We start from the raw sequence: 23077 nt of genomic DNA, 5'->3' as shown, positions 1-23077 counted from the left end.
AGGTGTAAACTTTGACTTTGTTTGCATTTGCTAACTTAGAAGATTCTCTCTGATTGTGATTTAGATGTGCTCTCCTTTTGAGTTTTTATAAATTGCCATGACAATTCTATAAGGTCTATTTGGATAGTCTTGCTATTCCTCTTGGAAGGAGAAGAGCATTTGCAAGTTATAAATTCAGATTTTAGCTCTGACATTTAAAGCTGTGTGACTGTGGGTAAATTATTCTTCCTGTGCCTCAATTTTCTCATATCTGTACTGTAAATAATACTGTAAATACTGTTAACTACCTCATAGAGTTATTGTGATGATTAGTTGAATTGATAATCTAGGATGCTATTAGTTGAATTAATTCATTGATTAGTTGAATTAATAATCTAGAATACTATTTAGAACTGTAATTGGCAATAATAAGTGCTTAATAAATGTTAGTTACATAAGCGAAAATGTCAATAAGTTAAAGATATGTATATTTGTAAATTTTTCTTTTCTTTTTCCTTTCATGAATTTTTCTTCTTTTAAGAAGGAACCTATTCTAGTGGGAAGCAGCCGCATAGCACAGGGATATCAGCTCGGTGCTTTGTGACCACCGCGAGGGTGGGAGGGAGGGAGATGCAAGAGGGAAGAGATATGGGAACATATGTATATGTTTAACTGATTCACTTTGTTATAAAGCAGAAACTAACACACCATTGTAAAGCAATTATACCCCAATAAAGATGCTAAAAAAAAAAAGGGGGCTTCCCTGGTGGTGCAGTGGTTGAGAGTCCGCCTGCCGATGCAGGGGACACGGGTTCGTGCCCCGGTCCGGGAAGATCCTGCGTGCCGCGGAGCGGCTGGGCCCGTGAGCCGTGGCCGCTGAGCCTGCGCGTCCGGAGCCTGTGCTCCGCAACGGGAGGGGCCACAGCAGTGAGCGGCCCGCGTACCAAAAAAAAAAAAAAAAAAAAAGAAGGAACCTATTAAGTATGACTATAAAAGTTGCAGGAGTTATCAACTGTTCATATTTTTTAGGTTAATTTCTGATTATTTAATTTCTCTTTGCTGCTGTTCACAGTCATATTACATTGTTATTTTGTAGTCTAACTGCTGGAGCTTATTAACGTCAAAAACACTCTAGCATTTGGGAGGAAAGCATTGGGGTTGCGTGAACAGATGTTTTCCTAAGAAATGAATGCTTGCATAATTTCCTAACTTTCCTTCACTGGCTTCCTCAGATTTGGCTTACAGCTAAATATCAAGGCCTGAAGACGGGCACATTTTTTTGGCCAGGATCAGATGTGAAAATTAATGGAATTTTCCCAGACATCTATAAGGTGTATAATGGGTATGTATAGCTGTACTTTTTCTAGGACCTATAACATAGAATTTTTTATTTTCTTATCATAGCCTGAGTTCTCGCATTTGAATGATATGTTGTTTGAAAAATGAGACCTGTCAGAATAAGAACTCTGTCTCAAAGAGTTTTAGATGGATGATAGATAGACAGTAAAACTATGACGAGTTTTTTCCTGGAGGTTTTCTAGAAAGCACTGGTAACATGTTAGAGTTTGCATTCAGATCTTTGGGCAGGAATAAGATAAGTCCTGGTGAAAGTAGAGGTCCTGCACATTTTCACTCTAGGGAGAAAGAACGAGGAGAAGGAGGTGAAAGTATTAAAGGGACACAGGTAGGAGTGACTCTCTGGTATCTGGAAATATTATTTAAAAGAAGATATTAATGGTACCCCTGGATTTGCATTTTCAAATTACTTTGTTAAACGTTCCATTTAATGTGAGAAGTGATTGAAGTAACCTCCCTGTGATATTCAAAATCCATGAGGTACCACGAAAAAACCAGAAACTTCTTTTCTGGAAAACTCTCTTTGGATCATTTTAGGGAGACTAGCAAAATAGTTTCGTCTCTCACTTGGGAAATTTATGTCATAGAATCAATATGATAATGTATTTGAGGGACGAAAGGAAAAGTTCATAAATTCCAAACAAGAAATGCATAATGATTTTCTATGGTGACCTTATGCTGTTGTTTATTCCTTAGGGTACACACGGGCACCTTGTTATTTGCCGTTAGTTTCATTCCATAGATGGTTATTGAGATTCTATGTGACAGGCACTGTCCTAGGCCTGGGGGATTTGAAGAGTAGTGATATATGTTCTCTGGCTTCTCAAGGTCTGATAGAGACCTTCTCAAGGTACAACTAAGTGTACTTGAGGTTGGGCAAGCACTCTGATGGAGACGTGTAAGCAAAATCCTGTGCCCACAGGAAGGTGTCGTTAATTCTGCCCAGAAATTGTTGCCTGGAGAACTGTCTGCTCATTAGGTGTCCACTTCCCAATTTTACTAAGAGTCGTCAATGAGTGAGTTCTTCATGAGGTCCTCTTTGAAGAGTGTATTGACGCATGGGTTATTCATGCCATAGCAATTGCTATTCTCAGGTCCAGGAGTAAGATCCTGAGGTAGAGTATAGGAAGCAAATCTTTTAAACCTGGCTACAACTTCCATATGTGTAAAATTTAATGTTCGTTTCTTTGTCGAGAAAACAATTTTAAGTTTTCAGATGAAACGCTTACATTGCTTGGAACACATTTGATGCCTTGAATTGTTTTAGTCTCTGTGAATGCAATTTTCAGTGAGACACACATTTATATCTTAAACCCAAACAGTTGTCACAGATTTGTTTTCATTTTGTTTATCTTTCATATTAGTTCAGTACCATTTGAAGAAAGAATTTTAGCTGTTCTTAAGTGGCTGCAGCTTCCTAAAGATGAAAGGTATGTAGACGATTAATTTCTGTCATAAAATACTCCTTTGTTTTATAAAAACGTCAGAATATTTTAAATAGATGACAGGAAAACTCTGCTATTGGCTATGATGTTTTATATCCAAATGAACTCTTTAGTGTCCTATTACAGCCACATTTTGAACAACTCTAAACATGTAAATCATTTCTCAGCAATTTTAGAAATGTTACCCCAGTGTTGTATTAACTTTTATTCACTCTCAGTTGTTGAATTATTCTTTCTATTCTGTTTTACAATGTGTTCGTAAAATATTACATTTTGATACTGTTTGATTTAGACCACACTTTTACACTCTGTATTTAGAAGAACCAGATTCTTCAGGTCACTCTTATGGACCAGTCAGCAGTGAAGTAAGTATATTTTTATCAGTGACTACTTCATTAAACCTGGTAATATCTAACTGAACCTTGCTTTGAAGCAGGTTTCTAGACCATTCTGTAAGAATCCATGATTTCTGGAAAGAGTGAGTATTAAGCACATTTTTATTAAACCAAAAGATGCACTTTAATCAAAAAGAGTTGGGAGCATTGTTTTACGCTATCTGCAGTGCTAAATGGAACCAGTGATGAGTTAAATTCTATATTTTCAATTTCAAATGAGACTTGTCACACTCCACCCTTTGTACTCTTTCCATCAAAACCTATCTCCAGTAACTTCAGTGTAGTTAACAACCCACATGCCCTTGCTTTGATTCTGTCCTTCAGCTAAGTAGAAATGCTCCTTCTTAGCGGTGGGAGATGTGTGGCCGTCAATGCGGCCATGTCATAATTAGACAAATGGAAGTTTCCTGTAGTTCTTATCTTGGTTCGAACAATTGGCCAGATGCTAGTATAATTTTTATTCTTTCACTATTAAGACCCGTGTCTAGGTCAGTTTGGCTACAAGAAGTCTAAGGATCATTTTGTAATTGATTATCAGATCACATAAATTTTAAGACCAGTGCTATTTTTTCTGTTCACTAAAGATTTCCCAAAGTACCTGCTTTTCTGTTTCATCTTCATTCAAGGTCGAGCCCATCGCTTTTCAAATCATATTCATCAATTTATAAACTCAGTTAAACGCTAGTATTATTGGCTCATCGCAACCCACTTTATCTTCATACTTAAAAATTCTAATCCATGTTGCTTGGATATCTTTGAGTGAAAGAAAGACCATGTTGAAAGAGGTTGTTTCATAATACAGTGAAATACACAGACTATAGATAAAGGTTAGACTGTTTTGATACAGTACCGAAGACACAGGCAAAACTGCACAAGAATTTGCCTCCCGTGGTTTTGCCCGGAGAGAGGAGGAGAGAAGAGCCAGAGGTAATTTGCCAAAATCATACACCATTCTGTGTCCTTGTGATATTCATATGCAAAATAATACAGTTTGTATGGAAACAATGGGCTGTATTCCTAGAATTTTAATTTTAATTTTAAAAAATTAAGTACATAGAACTATAAGAAGCATTTCATGAATACTTTTAACTGCATGACATGAGGTTGTTTCCCTTTCTCAGGTCATCAGAGCTTTGCAGAGGGTTGATAACATGGTTGGCATGCTGATGGATGGGCTAAAAGAGTTGAACTTGCATAGATGTTTGAACCTCATCCTTATCTCAGATCACGGTAACCTGAATTTGCATCATTTTTCCTTCAGGTTAAATGGTGCCCCCAGAAGTTTACTTGATTGATTATTGTTTTATTATTTCCTCTGACTTTTGTAGTTAATTCTTTCTTTTAAATGTGATTTCTTGTAGAAAGCCTTTAGAAAATACTACATTAAATATAAATCACAAGTGAAACATAGAATTCACAGAAACCTAAGAGCCTATTAACCACAACGCACTCATCTCCTGATTTGGGGTGGGATTACACCAGGAACTTGGAGAGTTAAAACAATTTTTTTAATATTAAATTTTGGTAAATCTACTCTAAAAATTTTAGGTGTAATTTGAATAGATTATTATGTGCTGCTTCTGTTTTCTCTAGCATGATAAAGCTGACTTTTAAAAGCAGTATGTATTAATTTTGGCAATATTTTAAGTTAACTTTTACTTACTGTGACCTTTAAAACATGTATGTGTATAGCCTTGGGACTGTAAAAGCAATGTATATACAAGAAAATAGGAAAGAGTTTCTTTTTGTTTGTTTTTTGTTGTTGTTATTATTGTTTGCTTCAGAAATAGTTACTGAAAACTATTTCTAGAAACAGTCCTAAGAAGCTGTATCCTAAAGAAGCCCCCAGTCCTGGAATGAGGTTGAGAGTTTTATACTCACAGTTAATATGCTAGGTGATTCTGAGAAAGTAACTACGCTTTCATATTCAGTCTAAAACTGTGATATTCCTCATCACTCACATAAAGATACTGTAATATATAAATAAGAAGAAACACTAATTTTGGATGAAGGAAAGGGAAAATTTTTTTTTTAAGTGACGTGGTAGATATACATGGAATTCTGTGTCTTACCTATTAGATTTTCAGCTGTCATGAGTGCTGACCTCATGTTTATTGATTTAAATTCTGGAAGGGAAAGAAATTCTGTCCTACATGTTAAATGTTTTTTATTAAAGTTGTAACATGTTTGGGGATTTTTTTTTCTCCTAGGCATGGAACAAGGCAGTTGTAAGAAGTATGTGTATCTGAGTAAATATCTGGGGGATATTAAAAATGTTAAAGTTATATATGGACCTGCAGCTCGATTGAGACCCTCTGATGTACCAGATAAATACTATTCATGTAAGTATATCTCTATGCTAATTTTGAATATGATTATATTCACAATACATTCCTCAGAATCATTATGTCTCTAAATTAAAGAGGATCAGTTAATTTCCTTTTCATGATTAAATCTCCAGGGCTGATCTTCTGGGATTTTATGGAACTAGATGTGAGGGCACAAGTCTAACCGCTTATCTGTTATTCATGGCTAAGAATATTATTTGATGAACTTGGTACAATTTTATGTTATCGTTGTGTCTTTTGCTTGTGTTGGGTTCAAGATTACTTGTACTAGAAAAATAAAAACTTAAGAGAAAAGTTCGACTACATTTATTCAACTTTAATTAATGTCATTTCATTAAAATAATTTACAGATGTTATAGGATAATATTCCATTATGAGGAGGAATGCTGGCAGAGATGATTAATTCTATAAGCAACTAATTTCTATTCTCAGAAGTGACTTTCTTAAAGTATTCCAAAAAACAATGAGAATGTGTTTTTTGAATAGAGAAGAAGAAATTTCACATTCTCTCTTGACCCCTTGTTGTACTCAAACTAAACTACCAAGAAATTTTAAATATTCCTTCTTTTGAAAGTCAAGCCTATTTCAGAACTGATTGCACCTCTATTATACCCCTCTTTTTGATTACCATCTTTGGTAATTCGCAAATACTAAGGGCAGTTTTGTTTATCTTTTTGTTACAATTACCCTTGAAATGGAAAGAGAAAAGAGCTTTTCTGGCAGTCGTCAGCATTGGATTAGGTTTGGGTATATGCAGTGCTATATGTTTCAGTAGATACTGTTGAATATTCATGAGAAGAAGTAGATTTCCCTGCAGGAAAATAGTTATGCAAATATATTAACATAGTAACCCAAAGCACAGACACTAACTTGTACAATAACAAGTTTTAATTAGTGTTTAAAAAATTTATTAAAGTAGTACATGATTGTTAGAAAACCTGTTATAAAACTATACAGGCAATGGCAGTCCCCAGAGATGTTTAGGATAGAATGGCTAAGCTTAGCCACACCCGTATCTCAATTAGGCCCCTAAGTTTCCCAATTTCAAGTAAAAATTACATATCTCTGTATCTACATTCACACATTAAAATATATATACAGTACATATTCTTTTATCTGGATAATTTTCTCAAACTTACGTAAAGTATAGCTAAAAGAATCGTAGGGAGCTGGGCAGTTACTGTTTGCATCACAGCGTACACTAAGTAAGTACACTGTGGACTTGCTGTGAAAATTCAGTTTCAGAACTCTTCTACCTGCCCTCACTTCTAAATCCCCCTATGTCCTTATTTGGAAATTCTGGAATTATCCTTGAATATCAAAGTATGTAAAAAGTAACAGTTTTCCACCCTAAATCCCCCTAATTCACAGCTCAGTTCCTCTCTCTAGAGATAAATACTTAGATTTGGGATGTGTCTTCCCAGGTATTTGCTATGTATATGTAAAACACATTCATTTTTATTTTTACAAAGTGACATTATACAGGATCTAGATGGGTGGATGGAAGGATGGATAGATATTTGGATGCATAGACAGATAGATAGATGGATGGATGGATAGGCAGATGGACAGGCAGATGGATGAATGGACACACATATGAATGACAGATGGGTGAACTGATGTTCTATAACTTGCCTTTTCACTTAACAATAGGACATAATTTCACAGGCATGGTGGTAGTGGAGGTTGGGTGGTTCCTAAAGATCTGTCTTATTCCTGTCAATGGCTAATATATAATAATTGAAATCAGTGGTCCCCAACCTTTTTGGCACCAGGGACTGGTTTCGTGGAAGACAATTTTTCCACGGATGGGGAGGGGGGATGGTTCAGGCAGTAATGCGAGCAGTGGGGAGCGATGGGGAGCGGCAGATGAAGCTTTGCTCACTAGCCCGCTGCTCACCTCTTGCTGTGTGGCCCAGTTCCTAACAGGCCGCAGACCGGTACCGGTACGTGGCCTGGGGGTTGGGGACCCCTGATTTAAATGATCTGTTTGAAACCAGCTTTGGTATTTAAATATAGGGTTTGAGTCTGACATTATATATTTTTTGTATTATTTTTATTTCTAATTGTAGCATACCATTCAACTATTAATTCTTATCTTTGCCCCCCTTCAGTTAATTATGAAGGCATTGCCAAAAACCTTTCTGTGAGTATCTTTTTTCCCCCATTACTTTGTTATTACTAGTTTTGTATAAAATATATTTAGAAGAAAGTTTCAGTATTTGTTCTTGGGATTGTAGAATTTAATCTGGGCCAACATTTAAATGCTCTGTAGTTTTTAAAGATCTTTAAGGACATACCCCAATAATGTAGATTTCTAAAAGTTTAAGAATTTATTTATTGACATTGTTAAATTTATATGACAGTACAAGAAATAACTGAAAACAATAGAAGGGAAAGCCCTAGAGCTGTACTACCATAAACACTGTTAGCATTATGATGTATTTTCTACCAGTCTTTCTTATGCCTATTTTTTAAAATAAGCTTTTGTCCTTTTGTGCTGATTTATCTATACTACATGTTTTTACTTGATAGAAAATTCTTACAATTTTAAAGAAAATTCTTAAAATTGTTATAAGAGTGTTTGAAAATATGATCATCAGTAATAACACAAAGGTAAACGAGTGACTCAATCTAAGCATCCTGGGACTCTTATGTAATAATTATGATTTTTCTAGAAAAATAAGAATAGTCAATAGTTGGGAATATTCAACTTGTACTTTATATAGCTAGTAAGAACTCAGGTTATTTGCATCTGTGACTTGTTGGGCATACTGATTAAATGTTTGTGAGAAAAAGTTCATATGGAGTTAGGAAGCAATTTCAAGGGAAGTTTACACTTACGAAAATATGGAAATAATGGTTTTTCTTTGCCTTCTACAATTTCAGTGCCAGGAACCAAACCAGCACTTCAAACCTTACCTGAAACATTTCTTACCCAAGCGTTTGCACTTTGCCAAAAGTGACAGGATTGAGCCCTTGACATTCTATTTGGACCCTCAGTGGCAACTTGCATTGTAAGTTCTGACAATCTCCCAGGTAAACTTAGCTTGATCTTATAGTAATTCAAGGTAACCATTGGGCCCTTTCCAATGATGTCGTTATATGAAAACTACAAATATGATTCTCTTCACTCTATCCCAGGGTCTCTCAACCTTGGCCTATTGACATTTTGGATCAGATAATTCTTTGTGGTTGGGGAGTTGTTCTCTCTGTTGTGGGATATTTGAAAACATCCCTGGCTTCTACTCACTAGATGAAAAAACACCTTTTCTGTAGTTGTGACAACCAAAAATATCTGCAGACATTGCCTGAAGTCCCCTGGGGAGGGGAGTCACCTCCAGCTGAGAACCACTGCTCTGTCCCCTCACATCCGTCTTGACTATTTCTTATGCTCCACATTTGTGTAACCACTTGCCATTGTATCTCTTCTGCATGTTACAGTTGTGCCTGATAGTACCTTCAGAGCCTAACAAATAATTGGCAAAACTCTTTATAATAATGAGCCATTACCTTCTTCATGAGACAAAGCTGTTTTTTCATTCTTGTTATACTAGTCCATTAATAAAGCTCAGTTTATTGGTGTGTTCAGCAAATTATTTGGATGGTTCGTATTGTTAATATCTGAAAACTTGATCATTAACTCTGTATGGTTGCCAGGAAGCCAGGGATGATAAATACCCCTGTCCAGCAAAACCTAAGCAGGGAACCAGAATTCAGTCAACAGAATTGTACTGTCTCTGCTTTATTAGAGAGCTGTGCTTTCAGTGTTTAGAAAAAGAATATGAAAGAAGAGGAGGTCCTCACCTTCATGGGAGAACTAATATTAGTGAGCATCTACTGTGTTCTAAGTGCTTCTTTAGTACAAACCATTTAATTTTTATAAACCCAGCATGACAAATTGAAACCATGAGAAGATAATTAAATTGCCAAAGTCACAGCTGAGTAAATAGTATGGTTAGGGTTCAAAACCATGCTAATGGTTTTCTCCTTTATCCCATATTGCTTATAATTGATTCGTCTACAAAATGAAAGATAAAGGTGGCTGTCCCTTAATGCTTTTCAAAGACAAGTGGTTTTACTTATTTTTTTTTGATTTGCTTAACAATAGTTACTTATTTTTTATCAAGGAATATTAAAAATGTACAAAAATATTAAATATATTAAAGAATAGTTACTCTTTATTAATGGAAATAATGTCATGATTGTCAGTTTTGCTTTATGAATCGACTTTACATTGTTAATTTATATTATGTGAAAATTAGGAATCCTTCAGAAAGGAAATATTGTGGAGGTGGATTTCACGGCTCTGACAATGCATTTTCAAATATGCAAGTGAGTAAACCTATTATGCAGTAAAAATTATAGTTTACATCTGAAGAAAAAAACTGATATATAACGTTTTAGACTTAAAATCATAGACTGTCATTATATGTCTTGAATGAGAATTAATGAAGCTTATAATTTCATGTAGCTGTTTTACTTTGGACATTAAATAAATGAATAGAATTTTGTTAAATATTTATATCCATGTTTTATGAATGTGACTTATACCTCATACTAAATTTCTAGTAATTATTTTGTATGTATTTGTGCTTCATTAAGAATGTTGCTCCACAGTAAATGAAAGCCAGTAATTCAATAGGTGAAAAGATATCATAGTTATGTTTTAAATAAAGATAATGCCGGGAATTCCCTGGTGGTCCAGTGGTTAGGACTCCGTGCTCTCACTGTTGAGGGCCTGGGTTCAGTCTCTGGTCAGGAAAGTAAAATCCCACAAGCTACGCAGCGTGGCCGCCCCCAAAATAATAATGCCCTCCATTTACCTGGCACTTTAAAAATTTCAAAATATACTCATAATAATTTTCTGATTTGATCCCTACAGCACTGTGTGTGGTGGGAAGAATCAGATTTAGATCTCATTTCACAGTTGAAAAAAGATTTCATCATCATTCTGTTCTGATTGTCACGTTAGGAATTATAATGCAGTTAAGAAAAATAACCTAGATGTCCTTGGATTAAAAGTGCAACAGGGGTTAAAATAATATCCTAGAAAGTCCACTGAGCACAGTATTTTTCCACTTACCTTAATATAACCAGTTTATATATGTACAATGGAGAAGATATAAAATACCTCTTTGGTGACCAACTCCATACATAACTGAAATGAGTAGATAAACTGTTTCTTTTCTGGCCAACGTAGGCCCTCTTTATTGGCTACGGACCTGGATTCAAGCATGGCATTGAAGTTGACTCCTTTGAAAATATTGAAGTCTATAACTTAATGTGTGGTAAGTGTGAACAGGCATCTTTTCTCCCTTCTGAACACAGAGCTGGAATAGGATTATCGAAAGTAGGTCACATGTTGGGCACCTTTCTGGAAGTGATGATACGGCAAGACAGACCCTTATATTTCCACCTTTCTTCTTCCTGACCTAGAGTCATTGAAAAAATGTGCAGAACATAATCATCTGATGACTGACCTGCTCCTTGCACTAGACTGCACAGTGGTAAAGTACAACACTCAGAGTAGGGAGGTCTGTACATCCCAAGCGCCCAGTACTTTGCCAGGCCCTGGACTTCATTAAATGACAGTTGAACCAGATCAGGGTGGAAGCCAGAGAAAAGAGTTTGGGGTTGTGAAAGGTAGACAAAACAGGTGGATCCTCTGGTAGCAATAATAGTTGAATGGATGGCAATGTCAAGGTTATAGAAATGGAGGAGGACATATTGAATATGTTCTTAGTTGACTCTGTACCTTCCAAATTAGTACTTTTATGGTTGAGTATTGCATTTTAAATATTACTTCCTTTTTCTGATAACAATACTGGGCATTTGTAAAACCTTAAATATGTTCTAAGTATAATTATTTTAGTGAGAGCCTGTATACTTAAATGAGTTAGTATATCCTAAAGCACTTAAACAGTGCCTGGCATATAATAAGCGCTTTAGTGTATAAGTGTTTGCCATCATTATTTTCAAGAGCGTGAGTCTTAGACTTGGACAGAGCTGGTTTTGAATCCTAGGTCTACTACATTAGTAGCTTGAAATCTTGAGCTAAGCACTCTGGTTACAGGCACACCTTAGAGAAGTCGCGGGTTCAGTTCTACACCACCGCAGTAAAGTGAATACTGTAATAAAGCAAGTCACGTGATTTTTTTGGCTTCCCAGTGCATATAAGAGTTACATTTATATTATACTGTAGTCTATTAAGTGCGCAATAGCTTCTGTCTAAAGAAACAATGTACATACCTTAATTAAAAAGTACTTTATTTTTAAAACATGCTGACCATCATCTGACAATGTGGGGTTGCCACAAACCAATTTGTAAAAAATGCAGTGTCTCTGAAGTGCAGTAAAATGAAGTACAGTGAAATGAGGTCTGCCTGTACTCATCTACCAGGTATTGACAATCACTTATTAAATTGTTTTGAGGATTAAGTAAGAAAAATATATTAGCATACTGATCGGCATATAATAAGCATTCAACAGGAGATAACTATATTTATTGTATACATTAAAATTTAGAAATTTTTATAGAGAAGTACAGCATGTGTATCAGTATTTCCATTGAGAATAGCATGGTCATAAATACTCTACAACCTAAGAGAGAGAGAGTTATAGTTTTATTTTAGGTAAAGAGTTAAGGACTCTTAAATAGATTTGGCTTTAAAAGATAAAATTCATAGTGCAAGTCTACTATTTATTTCGTTTGGAAATTTCTAAGTAAATCTTTATTTACCATTCTTGAAATTATGCAGATTTACTGAATTTGACACCAGCTCCTAATAATGGAACTCATGGAAGCCTTAACCACCTTCTAAAGAATCCTGTTTATACCCCAAAGCATCCCAAAGAATTCCACTCCTTGGTCCAGTGCCCCTTCACAGGAGCCCCCAGGGAGAGCCTTGATTGCTCGTGTGATCCCTCGGTAAGTAGTCCCAAGAAGTTTAGCCCAGTGGGAATGATTTTTTAACACCCTCTGCATAGCATATGTTGTAGAAATACATAATGATTAAATTAAAATTTATGAGTGGGAGTAAACATATATTTATTTTCAATTCCAGTGACACGTGCCGACCTTCTTATTATTTATTTTTCCTGCTCCGGGTGTTTGCACTCTTGCTCTATTTTTATCCCCCTGTGTCGACACTTGAATTGGCTGCAGGCTGGGAGAGGTCTAGCCGAGTCCTGAAATGTCCTGAATCCCAGAATCCGTGCTGATATCCTAGCAGTGAGGTCTTTTATGAACCAATCACAATATTCCTTTTCTAAAATACATCCCAACCTATTTTAAATTTAGAGGGAAAATATCAGTTTTTGGCATGAAATGGATTTATGACACTTTTCCTTTTTTACTCCTATCATAATATACAGTTGTTGTAAGGAGATGAAAATATATGACAAGTTATGAACAAAATTGATAGTGTCCATAAAAATAGACATTTGAGTAGTTCATCTTATGCTTTCCATTTTGTTTTAGGTTTAATTTAGACTTGTATAAAGACTGTTAGAGTAGAGATAAGAATTATAAAGCAGCAAGTACATTCTTGTTTTTGATGACTTGTGTTATACTATGCTAACAATTTTGTCTTTTTGCAACTGTTATTCCTATTCTTTTATCTCTTCTTCAAAAAAAATAACTTTCACTTGCACAAAATGATTTTAAATTTATCTTTGTTCTATGGCAGAATACTGTAAAATTCATTTATTACAAAATGAAAGCATGTTTCTCAGTCCTTAAAAATTGTATCATTAATTTTTTAGATTTTGCCAATTGTGGATTTTCAGACACAGTTGAATCTGACAATGGCAGAAGGTAAGGCATGCTTAGTCCTGAGCCTGGGGTGTGGAAGCAAGCTTTTTCTCAACAATGTGAACCACAGAATTAGTTTTGGGTCATTGTTTGGGAATAACCAACAAAATAAGGTGGTAATGGAGGACCACCTGATGAACCGGAGAGATTTCTTTGCTTGATAGTCTAGACTATTAGTCATAAGGAAAGAAGGCGTGTTTACAGTGGAAACAGCATGTAATATAATTAGTGGAAGCTGAATCACTCTTTATGAACTTAGTGGAGTGTTTTGAGATTTTGAAGATATTTATAGGTTTATACACTATTATAATAATAGATCCTCAGATTTCCATTTAAAATACCCATTAGCTTTCTATCTTACCTAATTCTTAGTTAATTATAAGGGAGTATAAATTGATTTATTTATCTAAAGTTATTTCTTCATAACTTTTGAATGAAAATTAAGAATATGCAGGCAGCTGACGAAATGTGGATATTAAGTATCACTTTGACACAGTCTCTGACCCTTAAGTTACTTGGCTCACAGCTTTTTCTTGCTGGAATAAAAAGGTGAATTATGCATTCATATATGCAGAATGAATGAGGTTCTGCATTCATTTATATGAATGAAGTTCTGTTCATATAGAACTTCTCTATATAAAATCTCTGTAAATGTTCAGATTAGAGAAATCTCTGACGGCCCCATGGTGGCAAAGTTTTGTGGTGAAAAGTGACACCTTGGAACTGAGCAGATGTGGGTTTGAATATGAGCTTAGGAACCGTATGTCCATTGAAAAAGCATTTACTCCCTATAAATTGCTGTTTTCTCATCTATAAAATGAGCATATAACCTCAATTCTTAGGGCTCTATAAGAATTAAATTCAATGATGTATACAAAGAACTCTAAAAAAGCATCTGATGCTTGGAAAAAGGGGCAGTAAACGGTATACATACTATTGTTGTTTCATTCAGTGTAGTCTCATCATTTCTGTTTTGAACTTTTGCTTTCCAGGTACACACATCATCCAGAAAATTTTCCTTCTGTAGTGTATCCTGGAAAATAAGTAATAAAGACAATGTTAAAGTATTTTAGTAATATAATTTAAGTCCTAATTGCTGAAATTCCTAGCAATTTCATGTAGTGTCTTGTGATATCTTAGTATTACAGTGATCTTTCAGAATCTTCATAGGCAAAAACTGCAGTGAACTCCTTTTATTGTAAATTGTTTATAGTTCTGCTCTTTGTAATTAGTTTAATTTTATAGTTACAAATAATTTTTCAATAGGGTTAAGTAGAGGAAAGAATTAGATCAGTGTATCATTATGTATTATCATATCATGCACACTAAGTATATTTGAATGGTGGTTTCATTTTCCCCCTATGACCCAAGAGAAGGCCATTAAGCGTGGCACTCTACCTTATGGAAGACCCAGAGTTCTCTGGAAGAACAACACTGTCTGTCTGCTTTACCAGCACCAGTTTGTGAGTGGTTACAGCCATGACATCCTGATGCCCCTTTGGACAGCCTACACCGTCGACAGAAATGCAAGTATTTGTCACCTCTTTATCTCTGTGTGGTTATTTTATATTATCATTAAGCAAAACATTGAAAGCATAGTTTCTCACTGTCAATCTTGGCTCTGTAATCAGTTCCCAAATTAGAAGATCACTGAACTGAGAGTCAGAAAAATTAGATTCTGGTTCTAGCTCTGCTGCTAACTAGCTATGTGACTTTTACACTCAGAGCAAACTTCTTTTGTGAAATGAGGGTGTGCAGTGAAGATTTCTCCCTTGCTTTTGTTTTTTCTCAGTTTTAATATTTGATGATTCTAATTTCTAATTTAACGAACTCAGTTTTACAATCAGTTTATCTCAAAATACATAGCTGTGTAAGTACAAGGATCTCCCTTGGCTGCCCAAATCGTAGGGCGTCCTCAGTGATGGAGAAGGCCATTAAAGTTTACTTACCTCACTGTGTATACCACCTATAGGAAGACACCCACACCAGACCAGGGAAAGGTCAGGGATCCTGTCTACCACCCCGACTAGAAGAGTTTGGCTTTGAAAGAAGTAGGGGAAAATATCCCAGAATAAGACCACCATTCCCCCTCACTCTCATCCCTTGGGTGCAGTGGTAGAAAGATAAATGATGAAGGAAATAGGCCTTGAGAAAGAGAATGGGGGGAGGAGATGAGATTTAGATCTTATCCGGAAGTGAAGTTTTAAACTAGGCTGACCAGATTTTCAAAAACTGAAAATGTCTGGCAAGCTATAGGATGCCCTTAAGGGATGGAAAGGGGATTTGAGAGAGCTTAGTTGACTGTAGCAGTTAGATTTTAAAAACAGAGCTTTTGTTACTACTCACTAAGACTGCTAAATAAAAAGATAGGGAGACGTGTATAAGTATGTAATTTCGGTATATCGAATACACACAGACATTTCACATATTAACATGTTTTTACCTTTAATTTTTAAAGAGCATCTTCAAACACTTTAAACACATTTTACTTGACTTTGTAGTATATAGCAGTTTACCCAGTGTTTTGTAGGTCCCCATCCTATTTATTATTGTTTAATACCTTAATTATGGTGTTCTTGGACTCTGAATTTTCAGTCTTCTTATATAATGAAAGCTGCAAAAATTCAGAGTTATCACTACTCCTGAGATTTTCATATCGAATTGCTGTTCAGTGGCTTTTCTCCACCCCCTAAGCCCCACTACTTTTGTTGTTGTGGCTGTGTTGGATATGAAAGAGTCTGATCTCTAAAAATCAGCAATTCACTACACAGAAGTTTGAAACTGAGTAGACAAAAACATTATAAACAAAATTAGCACAACATAGTAGGAAAATATTTGCACATATATGATTAATACCCTAATATTTTAAAGAGTTCTTACACTTCGGTTAGAAGTAAGATGAATACTCTCGCAGAAAAATGGAAAATGGTGAAGGACATGAACCGACAGCCAGAACTCCATGATTTTATGTTGTGGTTCACCTTTAACTATTTATAAAACTCTCTCTTTTTCTTCCGTATGCCTGATCCCTGATGGTCCTTTTCATTTTGTTCTTCAGGATAGTTTCTCTACAGAAGACTTTTCCAATTGTCTTTACCAGGATCTCCGAATTCCTCTTAGACCTGTCCATAAATGTTCGTTTTATAAAAATAACACTAAACTGAGTTATGGGTTCCTTTCCCCACCACGTAAGTCTCTTCCTCTTTGGCCTTCCCTTTCCCTTATCTTCTCTCTCTCTCTTGCATTTCCTTTTCTTTCTTATGGGGCAGTGTACGTCTTGTTTATTTATTGGTGAAAACTGTGAATGGGAGATAGAACTATTAGGGAAAATTGTCAAGTGTCTAAAACTTGAGTTTTGGAAACCTTTTTACTTTTGTTTGGAGGGTGATGGATTTAGTGCAGGCACTGTAGGTAGAACATTCTTCACTTTTCTGCATTTCTTTTCAACAGAATTTGGGAAAACTCAGGTCAGAAGGCTGCATCAGGGTTCTTAGGAAGGAGATATCATTTTGTTGTTTGAAAAGAAGAATGTGACTTGTCAAAGAATTAGGTAAAGGGAGAGCCTAAGTGTGCTTGTTCTTTCACTGATACGAGGCCCCCAGGGAATGGCTTTTTTGGAAGTTAAGTGTTCTGTGTTTTCAAGTGGCAGACTTGTATGTGAATGAGAAGACAATTTGAATCTGTCCTAAAAAGGCAAAACTCAGACGCCTCCAGGTGCTCAAATACACTCAATATCCAATCGAGTCCCCAGAGCAAGCTTCTGAAGTCAGAACTTGGCTATTGCATTATAAAAATAGACAGGTCTAAGCCAGAAGTCCATACAAAGAAGCCTTGTACGGCATTTTGGGGCAGACATCCTGTGATGTTTTTTCTAGTTAGTAGGTGTTGTTCTGAAGCCAGATATTCTCTTTTTTTCTTTTCACTCTGAGAGAGTTTAAGGAAAGAAGATTGTTAACACTATATACTTTAGTTGAAATAAGGCAAATGAGGTAAAATTTGAATATGTTTAATTTGGGAGCTTCATATTAAAGATTCTGTTTCATTGATAAATTCATCTTGAAGAAGAAAAGATCCAAATATTTTGTTTTTTTTAAGGGACTTGACCAAACACATTGCATTTCCCCTTGACCCAGTACCTGGGAAAGTTTTACAAGTTTAAGATGATACTCAGCTGATGTTTTTAAATGCCTCCCATGAGAAAGTATAATTCCTGGTGTTATTTGTGAAGAATGAAATAGTTGACCTTGTTATTTTCTTTGTAGAATTAAATAAAGGTTCAAGTCAAGTATATTCTGAAGCATTGCTTACTACTAATATAGTGCCCATGTACCAGAGTTTTCAAGGTAAAAAATTTTAATCTTATATCTCATAATTTCAATGAATTTCCCTAAATTATAGGTATGATTTATATGTAATAAGACTGATGCTGTAAATTAAATGACTAAACATCAGATATGTTCTTATAGGTTTGTTTAACTTTGAGAATACCAGTACATAAAAAATTCTACAAGTATTAGAATTAAGATATATTCCTATAGTTATTATTATGCTTTGTACTTGTGTTTACAAGCATTTCTGGTGGAAAAAGTATGTAATGTTCTTCCTAAGTTATGTAGCTAATACGGTCTACTAACATATATTAAATTTCAGTCTATTGTACTATTTAACTATTTGGAAGTTCTTGATAGTTGTTTTTTATTTTAAAAGGAATAGATTTTACATCATTATTAATTATTGCAATACTTGACTCTTATAAGAATAAGTACACATTTATACTTTGTGACATATAGAATTTCAAAATATAGAGCATACAAGGAAATTTTTACTCTAATTTACATCTAGAATGCTTTTGAATATTTCAGAAAAATTCAGATATTAACAATAAATTTGAATAACCTGCCTTGTTTGTGTTCATGATTTTTTTTTTATGCTTAATGATGATGTGTGATCACAGCTTCATAATAATGCACATGTTTAAGGATGGCTGAAATAGAGTTGAATTCAGCATTTGCTGGTTAGTCCTTCCAAGGGCCAAAGCTGAACAATGTATTTTTGGCCAAACTTGACTTTATCCCTAATTATGACAGACGCTAATTTGGAATCATGGTGTTGATTTATTTCACATGACAACATGGCGCCTTGTTCTTTTGAAACTATACTGTCCTCCTCCTTGTTTCAGTTACATGGCACTACTTTCATGGCACCCTACTGCAAAGGTATGCTGAAGAAAGAAATGGTCTCAATGTTGTCAGTGGTCCCGTCTTTGATTTTGATTATGACGGACATTATGATTCCCTGGAGACTCTGAAACAGTAAGAACGTATTTCATTTCCTCTTAAAAACAGCTCTCAAGTGAGATTACCATCCAGCTGAGTCAGCAGAACCTTTTCTATCTGATACTGTTCATATTTATGTACATGACATTCCTGATTACGCTGGAAGCCCCTTGAAATATCTGATTAATTTTGATGTTTTGCTCAGTGTTAAATATTTTTTAGATGAAAGTAGTGTTTATCGCCCACTCAGCTCAGATGAATAATTCTGTAGTTCCTATTAAATACTGAACTCTGCCTTTGTTAAGAAGATAACATCAGTGTTGAAAATCTCTCTGTGTGGCTGTTGTTAAGATACTGTCTCAACTTGCATACTGCCAATTAGAAGATGAAGAATGATATAGTGTGGCTGGAGGCACCCCGAGTCAAGGAAGCAGAAGGCTTATAAAGCGGTAGTGCCCCAGGGTTGCCCCTGGTCTCATGTCACAGCTTTTACCCAACTCTGCCGGGAGGGGAATGATACAGTGACCTTCTTGAGAAGCCATCAGTGGTGCTGTTTTTATAAAGGAGAGGGGAAGAACATTTTAGAGACTAGTTAATCTTTATTAAAACAATAATTAACAATATTTTTGGGAGCAATTTTGTTGCTATTCAGACTGTAAGAAAAAGAGAGTGAAACATCCACTGAGATTCAGCCCCTTTCTGAGAACCACTCTCTCAGGCAGATTTAGGGATTACTGTTACACACATACACCTGTGACCACTTTAGTTTGTAAAATTACATTTTTCTTGTTGTTGTTTTTACTATATCCCTTGAGGCATAAGGGTCCCACGTAAGTGCCTCAGAGATGACAGCAGTAGAACGGGTAAAGAAGAGAACTTATACCTTTCCCATTCACAGCTTCAACCAGCGCGCTGTTTCCATCTATTTTATGTATCATGGTTCCACATACGATTATGTTTAAAAACAATGATAGCACTACCTTAAATTTTGAAAGATGCTAAAATACCACCCAAACAAATCTAGGTTGTCTTTTTTTAAAATTTCAAACAAGTCTAGTTTTGAGACCAAAGGAAATGGCAGAATTAAGATGAGGTAAAAGTGTCACTTGGGACACCTTTGAGAATATGCTTCAATTAAAAAAAAAAAAGTTATGGGATAGGAAAGAAGATCCAGGTAAAACATAGGAGAATTCATAGGTTCTCTGAAGGATCTAGAATAAAAAAGTCCCAGACCAGTTCTCTTTCACTCTCTGTTCATAACTGCCTAGAATATAAAAGACTATCAGTAATGCTTTAGAGTCTTGGTTGTACATATTCAAAATTGATATTTTTCTCTTTAGTGTCTCAATTTCAGTTTGTTAATGTAGAATTACCCCCCCAAAAATCCAAAGTTTAATAAATTTCTATAGAAATCACATTATTTGGATTGTGTTTAGCTGTCTTCTAATTCTTATTCTTTCTCTATCTGGTAGAAAATGTTGAGGTATTATGATAACTAGCTTCTTACAGTATGTTTAATTATTTGACTGAATTTTATTTGGGGATGTATTATATTAACAATATACTTGAGTGAAATATTCAATAAGAGGAAGATAGTTATTTCTTTCTTAAAGTGAATATCACCATATTTTACAGAAACAGCAGAATCATCCGTAATCAAGAAATTCTGATTCCAACTCACTTCTTCATTGTGCTCACAAGTTGTAAAGATACATCTCAGACTCCATCACAGTGTGAAAATCTAGATACCTTGGCTTTCATTTTGCCTCACAGGACCGATAACAGTGAGAGCTGTGCTGTAAGTAACCTTTTTCAATTTACCTTAAACATTGATACATAAATATGTTTGTGTGTGTCATATCTAACATAACTGGTACATACATGTACTTCGAAATTATAGGGTGGTTTTAAATTTGACCCTCTAAGATGACATATCTTCAGAGAAGATCATTCTTGTCTCTTAAAAGCACTAACAGTAAGATCAAAATGTCAAAACTTAGTGACTTCGTATGGCTTAGCCATTAAATCCATGTATGAATTCTGGGCCCTTCCCTGCAAAAAAAGGCAGCAATAGACTTATGCTTACGTTTCACTGACCACAGTGATGTTAAGTGCCATGAATTAGTCACTGCGTTTCTTTTCCATCCGTACATTCCAAAAGCTATGGTACCGATATCTTAAATACAAGCGTTTAACAAATTCTATAACGGCAGTGTAATTAGAAGACGCTAAATATTGAACGTGATCCAGAAGGAGGATTATTTGAAGGTGTATCACACATGCTTACAGAAATGGTGACTAAGGATTAGCTGGATATTGGCCTGAGAGAACAGATCCCTTGTGTGTACTTTTTATTTATTCCTGTAAATATTGGAACAGATGGCAGATATCTACTGGCCAAGTAGTCTATTGAGTCAGAGAGTGAGGACTGCTGCAGAGGAGGAGACCGAGTGGAGCAGCAGTTTTGGGTAGTGGATGATTGGAGGCTAATGGGAAAGTGGAAATTATTGGTCTGTTCCTCTTTATGTGAAACGTCTATATTTGCCATTTCCAACTAACTATCTTAAGGGTACATGAACCTTTATTGAAGTATGCCTTTAAAGTATAATCATAGCACACCAACCAGTGGATATATTCTTCATCTGACTTTCTCCAGTAGCCATTTTCAGAAAAATGTATACCAACACATGGATGTATGATTTCCATCCCTGTTACCTGCCTTAGCTACCATCTCTGCTTCCATGTGCCAGAGCCTAAGGCTTTAATTCTTTTTCGATCTCGTATTAGCTAAAACTTCACTACCTCACCAGAAATGAAAGTGCGTTTTACCACTTCCCCTAATCCTTTCTTCATCACAACCACATAGATAACTGAGTCGGATAAGAACTAGCGTTTGTACAGTGCATTTGCACACATCATTACATTTGATCTTCAGAGTAACCCAGTAAGGAGGGTGCAGGTAAGAGAATTAGGATTCAGATGTTAAATAACTAGCCTCAGTTTACCTGGTAGGATAATGATAGAAACAGGACTTGAATCCAAGTTTCTTTATGGTAATTTCCATATTCTTTCTACATGGCATGTTGCTTCTGTTTTCTAACATTTTTTAACCCCGTACTGTTGACGTTTCTTGCACCAAAGTAATAGAGGAACATCTGTTCCACATATACTTTTCCCAGATTTGATACATCTATTAAACAAGCATGCATGGTACATATTAGATAGCGAGCTACTCAAGAGCAGGGATTATGCCTAACAACTCTCGTGGTATATGCCATTTAAAAGCCAAGGTGTCACGGCTGATTAAAATGGGGGAGATGAAAAGTTCATAGGGAAGGTTAATTGACTGCTCTCCAGTGACTTTTCTTCCTTTCCCACGCTCATAGCATGGGAAGCATGAATCCTCATGGGTTGAAGAGTTGTTGAGGCGACACAGAGCTCGAATCACAGATGTTGAACACATCACTGGACTCAGCTTCTATCAAGAAAGAAAAGAGCCAATTTCAGACATTTTAAAGTTGAAAACACATTTGCCAACCTTTAACCAAGAAGGCTGATGTTTTTTATTCCAGAACCACGCCATAAATCTTTTTGAAAGAACCTTCTATTTTATACATCCTCTATTTACACTATTGCATTGTTTGGAGACTGTTGACCAGAGTTAGAACTGGGAATCCTCTTGTGATACACAACCATCTCAGGGAAACTTGTGGCCTCCGCATAACAGTAGGAAAGTGTTCCTATTGAGTCACGCACGTGTCTGAATGTGTAAGAATTGTTCAGATTTGGGAATAAAGACAGACCATACCTAAAACTGCTCTTCTACTTCTCTTAAGGGCAGAAGTAGCTGTGAACATTCTCTGGACACCAGATGTTTGAATCTTACTATCATTTATAAACTTCTATGTTGCTGGCAAACACTACACTAATGAGTAGGATTGGAATAGGCCATGTTTCATTCGTTTCTTCATAAGAATTGAAAAGTGATTCTGGATTCTTTTTAACTTGGAGTTTATTTTAATTTTAATCATAAAAGTTAATGGAAGCAACAATATTTGAGGCCCTATTTCTATCTTTTCTGTACAGCCCCTCAAAAGCCAAAGCATGTAATCCTGTGTTGTTTTTTAACTGTGACTGGGCTTCTTCAGATTTAATGATTCTTTCAAGTTAAACTTTGAGGGAAGACCTGTATTGAGTACATCTTTTTTATAAAATTTTACTCAACATGTGTACCAAAGAAGAAAAATATTCCCATCCTTCTCACTGGTATTTAACATAGGTTGAAAATAACTCCCCAAATGGTGGTTTTAGACTGTTAAAAGTGTGTCTTGTCTTAGTGAAGTTTCACAGAGCTTGTCAACTCATGCAAGGTGGCATTTTTCATCCAGATAGTAGGAATGTTTTCCTCTGTGCACAAAAAACGATGCTACCAGCAGCAGAGCTATACTGTTCTGAGCTGTTC

The 23077-nt window shown here is 35.6% G+C and overlaps 1 protein-coding gene across 1 annotated transcript in view; it reads left to right on the top strand.

Annotated features, from left to right (window-relative positions):
* ENPP1 (ectonucleotide pyrophosphatase/phosphodiesterase 1) overlaps positions 1-22829 on the top strand; it is a 65084-nt gene extending 42255 nt beyond the window's left edge. The window contains exons 9-25 of the mRNA XM_027086284.1: positions 1212-1321; positions 2700-2765; positions 3073-3145; positions 4297-4405; positions 5386-5517; positions 7638-7669; positions 8413-8540; positions 9789-9858; positions 10727-10814; positions 12285-12454; positions 13291-13342; positions 14711-14865; positions 16398-16527; positions 17602-17682; positions 18519-18651; positions 20251-20413; positions 22002-22829. Coding sequence (XP_026942085.1) covers positions 1212-1321; positions 2700-2765; positions 3073-3145; positions 4297-4405; positions 5386-5517; positions 7638-7669; positions 8413-8540; positions 9789-9858; positions 10727-10814; positions 12285-12454; positions 13291-13342; positions 14711-14865; positions 16398-16527; positions 17602-17682; positions 18519-18651; positions 20251-20413; positions 22002-22172 — 1863 coding nt within the window. The 3' untranslated portion in view covers positions 22173-22829. The remainder of the gene's footprint in view (positions 1-1211; positions 1322-2699; positions 2766-3072; positions 3146-4296; positions 4406-5385; positions 5518-7637; positions 7670-8412; positions 8541-9788; positions 9859-10726; positions 10815-12284; positions 12455-13290; positions 13343-14710; positions 14866-16397; positions 16528-17601; positions 17683-18518; positions 18652-20250; positions 20414-22001) is intronic.
* Positions 22830-23077: the final 248 nt, after the last annotated feature.

The sequence above is a fragment of the Aethalodelphis obliquidens genome, unplaced genomic scaffold (genome assembly GCF_003676395.1).
Source record: "Aethalodelphis obliquidens isolate GAN/ISIS:26980383/991018 unplaced genomic scaffold, ASM367639v1 scaffold3, whole genome shotgun sequence".
NCBI lineage: Eukaryota > Metazoa > Chordata > Mammalia > Artiodactyla > Delphinidae > Aethalodelphis > Aethalodelphis obliquidens.
The sequence above is the reverse complement of the archived record's forward strand: the minus strand, read 5'-3'. Positions and strand labels throughout refer to the sequence as shown.